Source organism: Vanellus vanellus, assembly GCF_965231255.1.
Source record: "Vanellus vanellus genome assembly, chromosome: 7".
In the NCBI taxonomy this organism is placed as follows: Eukaryota; Metazoa; Chordata; class Aves; order Charadriiformes; family Charadriidae; genus Vanellus; species Vanellus vanellus.
The window spans coordinates 3,284,176-3,297,764 of record NC_138912.1 but is presented as its reverse complement, the minus strand read 5'-3'; the positions used below and the strand labels follow the sequence as shown (position 1 = coordinate 3,297,764).

At 42.9% G+C, this 13,589-nt stretch overlaps 1 protein-coding gene across 1 annotated transcript in view; it reads left to right on the top strand.

Annotated features, from left to right (window-relative positions):
* Positions 1-13,589, top strand: part of LOC309674360 (dedicator of cytokinesis protein 1) — a 79,687-nt gene that overhangs the window by 12,604 nt on the left and 53,494 nt on the right. The window contains exons 4-6 of the mRNA XM_082486381.1: positions 1,307-1,347; positions 2,653-2,743; positions 7,064-7,183. Of these exons, the coding sequence (XP_082342507.1) occupies positions 1,307-1,347; positions 2,653-2,743; positions 7,064-7,183 (252 nt within the window). The remainder of the gene's footprint in view (positions 1-1,306; positions 1,348-2,652; positions 2,744-7,063; positions 7,184-13,589) is intronic.

The window sequence follows — 13,589 nt, the reverse complement described above, 5'->3', positions numbered from 1 at the left end:
CAGGTCCCAGGAGGGGTCTTGCCGAAAGCTCAGGCTCTTCCCCGCCGGTTATTTTTCCTCCCCATCGGTTCCTGGGCCGGTTCGCTGCAGAGCCACCCGCGCGTGGGCCAGCGCGGCGTAGAGGGACGTGGGAACCTGCTCTCACAGACGGGGCAGGAGCCGGGACTGCGTTCTGGGGGAGAGGGGACTGTAGTAAATGTCACGTGTGTCAGTGTCAACCTGCTGCCCGCGCCTCTTCCCATTGTGCTTGGGTTGATGGTGCTTCTGGAGCTCCATCAGAAGGGCAGAGCCACGGGCAGCAATATTAGGATAAAACGGGTTTACGTTATTGATCCACCTAGCTCAGAAGTCTCTTCTGCTTCAAAAAAAAAAAAACCCAAAGAAAACACAAATAAGAAAAAACATCAGAAAAGTTGCATGTGGTTCAGTTTGTCTTGTGAGTTGAACTCAAAACCAGTGAGCAGTTATGTCAACTAAAATGGTATATCCGCTGAAGAATCCATCATTTCCAACTCCGCTACGTAGATTCTGTCTTGTGTTTCGGTTCTCCTTGAAGGGCTTATGCATCTGTTAGTACTGGGCTTGTGCATCTATTGGTGGCTACTCACTGGTTTCATTTAGCATTGAAATATATTGTAATTCGGTGAAGGAGAAATTTCTTTGTATTTTGTTTTCTTAGACATACTTTAACTTTAGAAGGCAAACTTTAAATTAGATTCAGAAATGCCTTTAATATCTCACCCAATTTATCATATCTTGCATTTACAATATTTGTGGTGTTAACTAGTTTATCTCAAGACCGGAGGCGTTCAGACATTTCTGAAGAGAGTGATGATAATGTGTGGCATATGAAACCAGATAAATAACACTAATCTAACTTTTTATTTCCAAAGAAACTATTAGAATGCAAGGGCAGAAGATGTATTGCTCCACGAAGGCTTGGAGTTTTAAATCCATAGAACAACTGTTGCTGAAAAATTATGGTTTCGTACATTACAAAATTTCAACTGCAAATGGTTGATGATGTGTGACTTGCAAATGCCAGAAGCAAATTTCTGGCAGTACTGTTCTTGCAAATTCTTAACCTTTGCAATGAGACATAAGCCCTAATACGCTACATCATGAAACATCGCAGCATTAGACTTTAGAAGTTAAATAACTGGCGTTCTATCACTAGAGGCAAATTTCATTTTGCAGTTCTGAGGTTGATGTTACGCAATTATGAATTTTTAATTCAGAGCGTGTTCTGTGTACGTTCCAGACTGTGAAATCAAAGACTTTGTAACAAAATTATGTTGTTTTTCAGAATTTCTACAAGGAGATCGAGAGAGAAGAAATGTACATAAGGTTTGTAAACATGACCGGTGACAAACTCTTCTTGACTTACCGCAGTGTAATTGGAGAAAATTAAGTTCATTTTAAGCAGTCACTTGGGGGCTGGAGGAGAAGTAATGAAAAGCCATACCTTTTCTGAACCTTAAGTGCATTTAAAAGCTCATCTTCCCTGAGAACAGTGAGCATTAGAAATTAGTCATGAGATTTTTTTTGTCCCCCTTCTCCAACTGTTGCAGTTATATTACGGTGAACACTGAAATACTCGTGAGTGTTGTCACGTGAAAAAAATTAGTCAAAAGAAAACTGAGCAAAGAAATAATTTCACTTCCCGGTGAGATACAAAACATGTGACTGGGGGTAAAAAGGGCTGTTAAATAATGTCATGACTGATACTTATTTTAAATTTAAAGCTTTTAGGAACCTTTCAAAATCTGTTTTCACACAAAGGGAAAATGATAATATGTTGTTGTGCTTTTTGTAAACCTCAGGGTTCCTACTCCTCTATTTGTACTTTGGCTTAAAATTGGCTAGACCGTTGGGCTCAAATGGTGAAGCTTGCGTTTATACTGCTATTTTAGGTATCTAAATATTATTCATGAATTCATTCTCAGATGCTTTTTGGAAGAATTTTCGCTTGTGAATTTGCTTCCTGTTGTTTAAATGGTTTTAATTATTGCTTTATTAATTTCAAAAAGAAAATAAAATCCAGGCAAAGGCAGGATTGATAACTGTGGACAAACACGTGAGGTTATGAGTCGAAGGTCTGCCCTATTCAGCATTTCTAGATAGACAAATTGTCTCTCGCCGTCAAACCCCTACCCAAATTCTTTCTTATTTCTGTTAAAAAACTTACAAAGTGTCATAATGAATATCAAAGTTCTGTATTTTCTCTGGCTTTTTCAAAATACAATTTTAACAGTTTTCTGGGGTTTCTTTTAATTGTCACTGAAAAAAACCAACAATCAAATGAAGAGAATTCCCTTCCAGAAGTGTGATGATATAGAAGTTAAGGAGGAAGATGAGTATCTGTATCCATAGCTGAACAATTAGAGCACCATCTCTTGCACAAAATCTGTGTTGGATTCGTTACACATCACAAGTCATTTATTTGTAGTGGAAAAAAAACCACAGTGAAAATGCAAATGACCCTAAAGGTTGTCTGCACACAGAAGTACGAGCTTTAAATAAACCCACATATAGTTATCTGTTTGAAGATAGAGTTGAACCGTTGTAGCCTTCAAAATAAATTATTTAGTAACATTTAAGAGCCAACCTTTTTTAAGAACAGTTTGGTGGGTTTTTTTTTATTACTTGCAGGTATTTGTACAAGCTGTGTGACCTGCACAAAGAATGCGATAACTACACGGAAGCTGCCTACACGTTACTTCTGCACGCAAAGCTCCTTAAGGTAAGCCCCAAAACACACGGCAAGGTTTGAAAATCATCTTAGCAGTGACCCCAATAGCAGTATCGTTCGTCAGCCTTAGAACATCTGCACTTTAAACTGATTATCAACTGTGGGCTGCTGCTTAGGTCGGTTTTCTCTTTGGCAGGCGTAATTAGTAGAGGGGGGACAGCAGCCCGCTGCCCTCCCCCTGTGCCGGAGCGTGCTTCGCTCGCCTTGGGCTGGGATGAGCGGGAGCGCCGTCAAGCCCAGACAGCGAGTTAAAAATGGCAAAGCTGTAATTTAAATTTCTTTTAAATATCAAAATTGCGTACTGTGCGGAGGCATCTAAACACGTATTTTAATAAATCAGCTCTCCACAGAATGGTTTTTGCAAAGGCAATACCATGGAGCGCTGGGAACTGTCCGCAACCGCTCTTGGGTATCTGTAGATTCAGTCTTGATTTTGGAAAATTAGAGAGGGGTTCCAATGGTCTTCTTTCCAAGTTCATGTCTTTAAAAGGTACGTGTAATTTTGATGCAGTGTTACACAGTTTATAGCACATTTAAAGAGACCTGACCGTATTGCTGTTCTTCAGGGAGTGTTTTGGTGTAACCTGCATTATATATAAATAAACGGTTATCTGTACAAAGTACAGGTAAATAAAGCATATGAGTTTTTAACACTATATAGTGTCAATCAAATGTAAGCATTCATAAGCATTAATTGTGGAATCATAGAATCACAGAATGGTTTGGGTTGGAAGGGACCTTAAAGACCATCCAGTCCCCCCCCCTGCCCTGGGCAGGGCCACCTCCCCCCAGCCCAGGTTGCCCCCAGCCCCGTCCAACCCGGCCTTGACCACCTCCAGGGATGGGGCAGCCACAGCTTCTCGGGGCACCCTGCGCCGGGGGCTCACCGCCCCCACAGGGAAACATTTCCTCCTAATATCTCATCTCAATCTCCCCTCTTCCACTTTGAAGCCATTCCCCCTCATCCCATCACTCCATGCCCCTGTAAACAGTCCCTCCCCAGCTCTCCTGGAGCCCCTTTAGGCACTGGAAGGGGCTCTGAGGTCTCCCCGGAGCCTTCTCTTCTCCAGGCTGAACAACCCCAACTCTCTCAGCCTGTCTAATCTCCGAAAACTTTCTGGATGGATGGTGTTGTCTCTAACACGCAGCTTGTTTACATGGTTGTGTCACAAACGTGGCAGCGTGTGCCAACCGTGTTCCCGGCGTTATCATCCGGAAGGATGCTGCACTTAGCAGCAGACACTTGTGTCATGAAATCCCATGTTTAATGCAGCCTAGTCATCACTAAATTGCAAGCAAGGAGTTTTGCATTTCAGTTTTAAAAACCAGTCAATAGAAAAAGTAAAAAATCTCAATTCGATAAGAATTAGTGTTTTCTGAAGTGTTTGCTTTAGTGCCATTCTTCTTCCTCACATCCCACCACCCGCAGTGAAACCTTTCTTTCTCCAGGGAGACCTGGATCTCTTTCTGCTCCCATCGAGGACAGCCCTATGGGGCAGAGGGTCAGGGACAGAATAATTGAGAACCGCAATTTCCCCTCCGTCTATTTCTCACGCCGGTGGCGAGTGCGTTGCAACCTTCGGCATTACTGCGGAAGTTATACTAATGGTACCCATTTCGTAAAGGAAATTTATCTCGTTCTAAGCGGCAAATTGTTCTTAGCAATCTTTGATTTAGTGTAAGCAATCCCAAGTGAAATGCGAGTGTGAAATATCTATTTTAAAAAGTTGAAAAGCGGAAGGTGTTAAATGAAATGCTTCTAACAGATGCACTGAGAATTATTTGTACCTCAAAACCGAGTGAGCTGCATCCAAGCTGTAATAAGACTAAATATGCTGCAGAGTGTGCATATGCAGTTTAAATTAAGACGCTTTGAAATGTATTTACTGTATTTAAAAATAAACAGAGGGTTATTACACGGGAAAACATGAGTAGGATTCATGTGGAGTGCAAAAGCAGTGCAGCAATAGCTTTATTCCTTGCTGAAAGCGGGGCAGTTGCTGGAGGCCGCCTGCTGGATGCGCTCACTTCTTTGGTAATGCCATTTTCTGTGCCGAGAGGTGTCAGAGAGGTGAAGATGTGGGGAGGTGGCCCTGGTGCCTTCGGTCACGCCGGCGGCTGCCTGTGGGCAACTCCACAGCTCCAGTGAGTAACTGGCCCGGTCTGTGGTGTAACGATGGCTTTTATTCCCACAAGGGGCGTAAAACAGGACTGCCGAATTGTGTAATTCTTGCTCATCGCACTTAACAGGAATGAGCCTTTTAGAAAAGGCAAAGCATCCGTTCCCTTCCACAGGTGATGCCTTTTCTGGAAAAATGGTGGAATGAACCGTGCCATAAAATGTCCCTCAAACTTTCACCTATTAAGTCTTGAACTTGTTCGCCAATATGCTTTATGTGACCTTACATTAGTGTTTAGCCAATTTTGGTTTTTCTTACCGAATGTCCTCAGAGATGAGTATCTTTAAAGTACTCCTTTAATTTACTGGAAAGAAATATCCATTTTTCTTTTCTTATAGTGCAAATTGATAGAAGGTGGCAGATGTAAGGTTAGTATTTATCGCAGGTTTTCCTCGCTAAGGTGTTTGTTTATAAATATAATGACTTTATAGTTTAGAATTATTTTATTATAAAAGCGTACCAGCCTATCTAACACAATGTCCTGTTCTCCCAGTAGTTAGCGGTGGGTGGAGGAGGTCGGTGGTGCTCGAGCAGCAGCAGCAATATTGTGCTGTGTGTAGCTTTAAGCAATCGAGTTGTTCTTTCAAACCTCGAGGACGGGGTTTTCAATGACACTCATCGTTGGCATATATTTCATCACATGGCTTTTAATGGGATCACGTTTAGGTCAAAGACTGAGAGCTTTCAAGAATTTCACCTTTAAATTTGCGGGAAGGCTGTCTCAGCGGAGAGGGAGCCACCATCGTTTTCTCCGGCTCACAGCAAGCTGCTGAAGCACACTTAAGAAAAGAGACTTTAAGTTTTGTTTTTTTAACCTAGCTAGCTAAAATTAAGATGTTCAAAACTAACAGAAGATAGTAGGTCTTCATGTGCTGAAAAAGGTGCCATTGCATTGAAGACTCCACGAGGGTTTTGTTGCTCAGAAACACGGTTTTGCAGTATGAAGGTGTCAAAGTTGTCTGCTTTGGCCAAACGCAAACATTCTGGCCAAATTAAGTAATTGGGTGAAATTTAACAACATACAGGAGGAATAACAACAAACTGGATGATGTAACAGCAATTCTGTGAATAAATCTCTTGAGTTGCTGATCTTTGGTATTTTCCAAAAGTGACACCACTTTATTTCTGTGGGCGGTCCTCCTTCTATAGCAGCTTTGATTTTCAGAGAAGGTGGTGAACGCTTCTTTAATCACTTTAATTTTTGAAATTGGTTTCTTGAGGCAACAGGTCCTATTGGAGCGCCTGTCCCTGTCTGTCTTTTTATCTATGGGAAGTTTCATTTGATTTAATGGAGGTTTGTGGAGTGATTTGATTTGATTTGATTTGGTAGAGGTTTGTGCCTCTCAGAGGCATTCGTTCCCTGCCGGCCTCATGAAAACAGGCAGCCATGGAAGGGCAGGCTCCTGCCTAGGGGAGAGGCTCCAATATTGCCTCATCCCCAGGTAGATCGTAGGGAATATTAGTGGGAGGAGAGAAGAGAGGTGAAGAAGAGGTGATATGAATACTGGAGTCCGGAGGTTTCAGTTGCATCTCTCCTTGAATGGACAGCAGAGTATGACAGTGCCGGGGAGAAAGCTGTGGGGAATCGCTTGGTCCTCTCGGGTCTACGGGGAAATGCCTTTAATATCTTGCTCCTCATCCATTCGGCATTTGCTGCAAGAGCCACTAATTGCAGACGGGCTGTCTAAAGTTAGTTGTGCTTTTCCCTGCCTCCAAACGTTCTCCATGAATTGCAGCCATTTAATTTCCCTGCCTGTGGTCCTTTCCATTTGGATGGATGTATTTTACCTTCAGGGCTTCTCTCAACAACAACCGGCATCCAGCAGGTTGTACCCGGCAGCAGGCCAAGGTCGGCCACATCTAACTCCCTGAGGAGAAGCAGCCACCTCAAGAAACTTCCTTCCAGCTGAGATATCTATAATTGGCCTCCAATTACAGCATTCGAATAAATGTTTCTTGTGCGCAACTGCAAAAAAAACCCACAACTACAAAACCCCCCACTATTTTAGTGCATTAGCTGTGGTACCACTTCTTTAAATAAAAGTGCGTGTTTTATTTAGCGTAATTTTACTGACATATTTCATAATTTTTGATTTGCTTTCTCTTTTCCCCTCTTTCTCGTATCATTTAGTGGTCGGAAGAAGCATGTGCAGCACATCTTACCCAGCGGGATGGATACCAGGCTGCTACTCAAGGACAGCTGAAAGATCAACTATATCAAGAAATTATCCATTACTTTGACAAGGGCAAGGTAAAAAAAGGAAGAAAAAAATCCAAATACGGTTCATTGCTTTTCTCTCTAACTTACCAGTTGACCAGTAAACATAATTTGCGTCAAGTGACCTTCAGGAAGCTTTAAACTTGCTACAGGTTATTTGGAGTGCTTTGTGTAAACGGTCCACCAGCTAGCGCTTAAAGATAATAATGCTAAACAAAAAAAAAAAAAAGGAAAAAGAAATCAATGGTACATTTATAACTGCTGTGTTATGGGTAAATATATGTGCATATGATGCCACAGAGAAAATGAAAAATTGATGCATGTAATTTGGGGGACTGACTTTTTTCCCGCGGTTGCAATGGCTGCTGCAGTCCTTCAGCTGCCCTTGTTCCTTCCCGCGTACACAAAATAATTCCCTCAGAGAATGGGTGTCTGTGGTTTCTATCGTAAGAAGGCAGAAATGCTCTCAGATGAGGATATTTCACTGCAATCGCATCCTTTATTGCAAGATTTGGCATTGCGCAGTGGGAAGGGGAGAGTGCTGGTGTTACCGGTCCACAGAGGTGGAGGGGTTTAACCTGGGAGACAGGGACATGTAGGGACGTACCAGTGTTTGGATATTTTGTGCCCAAAATGTTTAAGTACAGAAGTAGAAATCTCTTTGTCAGAATACTTCAAGAGCGTATACTTAGGTTTTTAAAAGCAATCTTTGTTGCATAAGCGTCGTGCAAACAGAAATGTCATTTTCTGGTAGAACTAGAATATTATCAAACCAGCTCATGTCTTCCAAGTAGGTTTTTAGCAGAATCAGATTAGTGTTTTGGTAGAAACTTTGCTTAAAAGGTCAAATTTTATACCTTATCTGAATGCGGTATTTACAACTTGTTAATAAATGATGCTAAAGCCATTGTAATTCCAGCCTGTGATAGAGCCCGGGCTTCCCGAAGCGTGGGGCTGGGGCGCGTGGCGGTGCCCTGCTGCTTCTGCGGCGGATGGCGTTGGCTTCCACGGCCCGTTTCTGCTGCCCAAAAAAGCTTTTACTAACCCTTTACCAGCGGGTAAGGGAGAAAGAACCTCGTTAGAATTAGGGTCATAGCTGATTTAAAAGTATATTTTAATACCACATTCCTCTCTGGAAACGAAAAGCCAGAAGTCGCGTGTTTTTATGTTGTTGTTTTACGTCTTTCTGGCTTCACGGTCAGTCCTTTATGGCGCAGGCGTGCAGGCGGTGGGAATTGCTCTTCTGAGCACCAGGCCAGTGGGTTTGAGCTGTAAATTAAGAGCTGCGGCGTCTTTTAATCTATACTGAAAACAGCCTGCCTTAAAGTTGTACCCACCCATTTCTGCTGATAGCGCTAATGAGCTGTTTATATAAACAGCAGGCAAAATACCTGCTGCTTACTTTTCAGCCTGCGCCCCATTACCCAGCACGGCGTCCCCCCTCCAGAGACCGTCGTTAGACTGAGTAACCATTCTTGGTTTTTTCAGATTTTACAACTAGAAATGAGAGGAGGCTCTGCCCGCTTTCAAAAGAAATAGCCCCGGAAACGCTGTGCATTCCCTTTCCCTCATCGTTAGGTTAAACAACTGAATCTGCATTAGTCTAAAATTTTTTGGTGAACAGTGATATCGAAGGGACCGCTCTGACGACTTATTCCTATTCCTTTGCCTAACTCAAATCATAGGACTCCTGTGTGATTTTCTTTCATGCGTGTGAGGAGGTGATTCATTTCCAAAGCACTCTTTCCTAGTTACAGGTACTTCTTCTCTCATTTTCTGATCACTCCAGCCAGTGATAAATTTTCATATTGTTCAGTGAAAAGGAAAAACGAAAATAAAAATCAATATATGTTGAGAATACGAGCGACTTGAATTTTCAAATGTCAGGAAGCTCAAAGTTGAGGTTTCCACAGCAGAATTGAGTTAATCCTCTCATTTGGGATGTTCTGACATTAGGTTAAATCAACTGCTTACATTTACCCATGCACTTTGCAAATGTAGTCCAGCGGCTCCTTTAACTATGCCATTCTGTGATCAGTAACACATCTGAAATAATATTTGATGTGCATTTTTAGAAGACTGTACCCATACACTCACCAATTTGTCTTTTTTTTACCATAATTGCCCAGCTGTGGCTCTACCTGACAATTCACTCGGGGTTGATCCCACTACTCTGCTCTCTCTTCCCATACAGTTAACAAGAGATGTCAAAAGAAGGTGATTTTGCCCTGGGCAGATGTAGAGATTTTAGCAAAAGCTCAGGAGTTTTGTTTTAAAGTTGTTGTGAGACTGTGCCTCTTCCACTCCGGCCAGCCTGATGGGAGCGGTGGACTTGCGGGGGGAGGTAGACGTGGACAGAAACGTTATGCAAAAGAAATGGAGGAAAGGAATTTCCTAAAAGGTGTCACTTTGTTTTAAAACATTGGCTTTTTCTTTGGTTTTTTGTTGTTGTTGTTTTTTTATTTTTTTATGAAGGACGGCATAGTTCAGCCTCTCAAAAAATCACGATCCCTTTGTCTTACCGGAGTAATTTCCCAAGAGGAAGGCACGGTGCACTTTCCCAGTGAAAACCAACCGTGAGGCTTATTCCCTAAATATTAGCATTCACGGCGAGGTGAATTTAGAGGGAGGTATAATCCTTCATACCCAGACTGGAATGGAGCGAACCTCTCGCTTCTCGACCAGAAGCGCCTGTGAAATTTGTAATTTCATAATGGGGCGTGTGGGCTTGCACGGAAAGCAGGAGTGTGGGTGGCTCATTTTGACTGAGAACAAAATACTAGCCTTCGCCGTGAATAGCCCCGTTATTGGCAGTTTGAGATCCCTTTAAGATTCCTCAATTTGATTTCTATTTTTCAATATGTTATTCTCAGGAAGCTGGCTTTTTTTTTTTTTTACTTATATTTGCCTCTTGGTCCTTAAACCAATCTGCTGTAAAGCTGAAGTACACCTTTCACCTTTAGTAAATTAGCATTTTCACATACAGCTACTGCGTTTTGCTGTTCTTCTCCTTTATGGATTTGATTCCTTATTAGTAATACTTTTCATTACTCTCCTAAGCTCCTTGTTTCCAAAACGAAATGTTGTTACTTCCAAGTTTCCTCAGTATACGCATAGTTTGCTCTCCTACATCAAGTCAAAGGAGGTGATTCTGCCCCTCTACTCCACTCTGGTGACATCCCACCTGGAGTCCTGCATCCAGCTCTGGAGTCCCCAACATAAGAAGGACATGGACCTGCTGGAGCGTGTCCAGAGGAGAGCCACGAGGATGACCCGAGGGCTGGAGCCCCTCTCCTATGAGGAGAGGCTGAAAGAGTTGGGGCTGTTCACCCTGGAGAAGAGAAGGCTCCGGGGAGATCTTCTTGCGGCCTTCCAGTCCCTAAAGGGGGCCTACAGGAGAGCTGGGGAAGGACTTTTTACTGGGACATGTAGCGATAGGACGAGGGGGAGTGGCTTTAAACTGGAAGAGGGCAGGTTCAGACTGAACATTAGGAAGAAGTTTTTCCCTGTGAGGGTGGTGAGGCACTGGCCCAGGTTGCCCAGAGAGGCTGTTGAGGCCCCATCCCTGGAGGCGTCCAAGGCCAGGCTGGAGGTGGCCTTGGGCAACCTGGGCTGGTGGGAGGTGTCCCTGCCCATGGCAGGGGGGTTGGAACTCGATGATCTTCAAGGTCCTTTCCAACCTAAACCGTTCTATGATTCTATGATTATTCGTCACTGCGTTGCACTTTCCAGTCCCGTCTGCGTCTCTCTTGGCTTTTGCCCTCAAAAGCCTTATCCCCACGCTTATCACGGCAGTCTGACCCAGCCTTTCAACTGCTCTCAAGTGTTTGCCCTTTCTGTCTTTTGCTGAAGCTTTGTAATTTTCAACAAAGCCCTTAATCCGAGGACTTCACTGAAAATTGGTAGGTGAGAGTATCTCAGGATGAGGAGGAAAAATAGTGGCGGTAATAAAGTGACGAGGAACGGGGGTGGAATTTTGCCCGTGTGGAGCAGTTGATGTTAGTCAATGCTAATGAACTGCTGAAGCCATAAGATACTCGGTGGCCTTGATAAAGACGAGATATCATTTTTAAACAGGTTTGAGTGGTCTCTGGAGCCGTAGAGGAAGCAGCAGCGTTCTTATTCCTGCACGGTTAAATGTCCAAACCGCAACGTGTTTCACGTTTGCCGGTGGATGCCGCAGTCTATAAATCAGTACCTGTTTTCCACTGCTCCTTCATAAATCCAAAGCGTTGGTCCCAGGGAGAAAAAAATAAATAAATGCACACTGCTCATTTATTTCTGCTCTTCCTTTCCCTCCACCACCCACAAAAAAAAAACCTTCTACTGTTTTACTGGAGCCACAAAACACAAAATATTTGAAACTACCCACTAAATGCAATGCTTTGGCTTAAAATGTCCTTTTTCCAGCTCATAGGATGGCATCAAATGGCTTTTTCTTCCATCTAACAAGATAGTGGTGAAATTCACCTGTTTGCCAAAAATCAGCGCGAGGCTCATGTCCAGCTCATATCCCACGTCAGATCGTAAGCCCGTCCTGAGAGCTGTGAAAGACAGAGGCAGTCTTCAGAGAGCAAAGATAGGGTGTTTGACCACGTTCCAAACGAATACAGCACATTGTTTTAAAGGGTTTCCAACCGTGGCTTTATCTTGCACATCTTGCATACAGTTCTAGCAATAGGGAAATACTGTGTTTAAACATTTTATTTAAAACAGTAAGCTTACATGATAGTAATTAACGCTATCTGAAATTTAAACAGCTTGGAATGTGCCTCATACATCAGAATATTTCACAATAATACTCTTCTCCCAGATTATTTCATTTTTACTGACCGTTAACTCAGCAGGAGCTAAGAAATATCCTAAGATCCTCCTTTACTGCTCTTGAAGAACCTCAAAAACTAAATTGGATGCTGCAGTTCTTTCAGGGCAACAAGCAATCCAGCTTCAAAAATAAATTACATTGCTAGGCTCTCCCTAAAAAGATCTCCTTCTGCATCCTCAAAGTCTTTCCCGTAACAATTTGCAGTTCATGTCTACACAACTAAATTTAGGCTGTACACATTTTTCTTACTCCTTCAGTGTAAAAGAAGCATTTTCTTTCCACTATCGCCAACCTCTCTCTCTGGTGCACTCTCCAGATAAATTGTTTCTCGCATTAATGAGTTGTACACCGCACAAATCCTGTGTAGTAGCTCCCGGTACGGCTCATTCCTCCAGAAGACCTGCCATGTCTTGGGCAAACCTGGGAAACCTTCCAAGGCAGGAAATCTGCGAGGCAGCAGATTGGGAGTTATTGACCTTCAAGAATATAGATTTCGTTTATCAGAATCCTTTGCCGCAGCCGTGCTGTCCTCACCTGAATAAATTTGCTCCGTCGTAAACAGAGAAATTTTCTCGGAGGGTTGCGCAGGGGAGTTTTTAATCGCGCCGTTCCTGCTTCCCTTACGACGTTGGAATAATGACCAGCTTTGGTTTTGTTTTGGGGGACGTTGCAGATGATGTGGTCCAGCTGCGCAAACGGCCGAGGGAAGAGCCGGGTGGTTAATGGACTCGTGGAGCTCTGGAGTTCAGGACACTTGACATTTTACAAATTGAGTCTTATAGTACGAGTTCCTGGTGTTCCTTCAGAGGATTGAACCGGACAATTGGATTTCAAAATAGAGATGTTGCAGCGGAGAGGGGTTTTTAAGAGGTAGTAGCAACAAAAAGGTGGTGCTTTTCTCTAAGACAGATCCCTCGGCTGGAGAGGGGCCAGGTTAGAGGCTGGCAAAAATGGAAAGAGTCTTTTCTCATGGTGAGGCGCTTTTATCGTGTATTTGCAGTATGATAGAAAAAGAGTAGTTTTATCTCTTACCCACACCTGAACGTGTTCCGTTAAAAATAATGTGACAAAATATGAGCAGTGTAACTTATAAACTAACTTTTAAGGAAATTTTAAATTAATTCCAGTAATTTAATCCAGAAACAAACCTTCATAATATCTGGTTTTTTTCCTGTTCATCTCCACCTGCAGATAGGGGAATGGAAATTAGAATGGAAAGGTGCTAGGATTGTGCGATTACTATGTGCATATTGGAGATGAACTAAATCTATATCATAATTAAGTTGAGGATTCGATTTTTAGGCTCTGAAACATTTATAAAATTCATTATTAATATTTATATTCAGTATTATCTAAAGGGTTTGATCAGGCTGAGGGAGGCGCAATGGAAATGCAGCCTCGGCTCCAGCATCGAGAAGACGGACAAGGGTGGGAAAGGGAAAAAAATTCAAAACCAAGATTTAATTCTGCTGAAGTTGTCCTTTAACCGGTGGCGGTGCTGTGTTGTCTGTAGGCATTGGTGCGTACGCAGTGCCTTCGACAGCCTGGGTCTGGTTTTAGAATCATAGAATGGTTTGGGCTGGAAGGGACCTTTAAAGGCTGTCTAGTCCAACC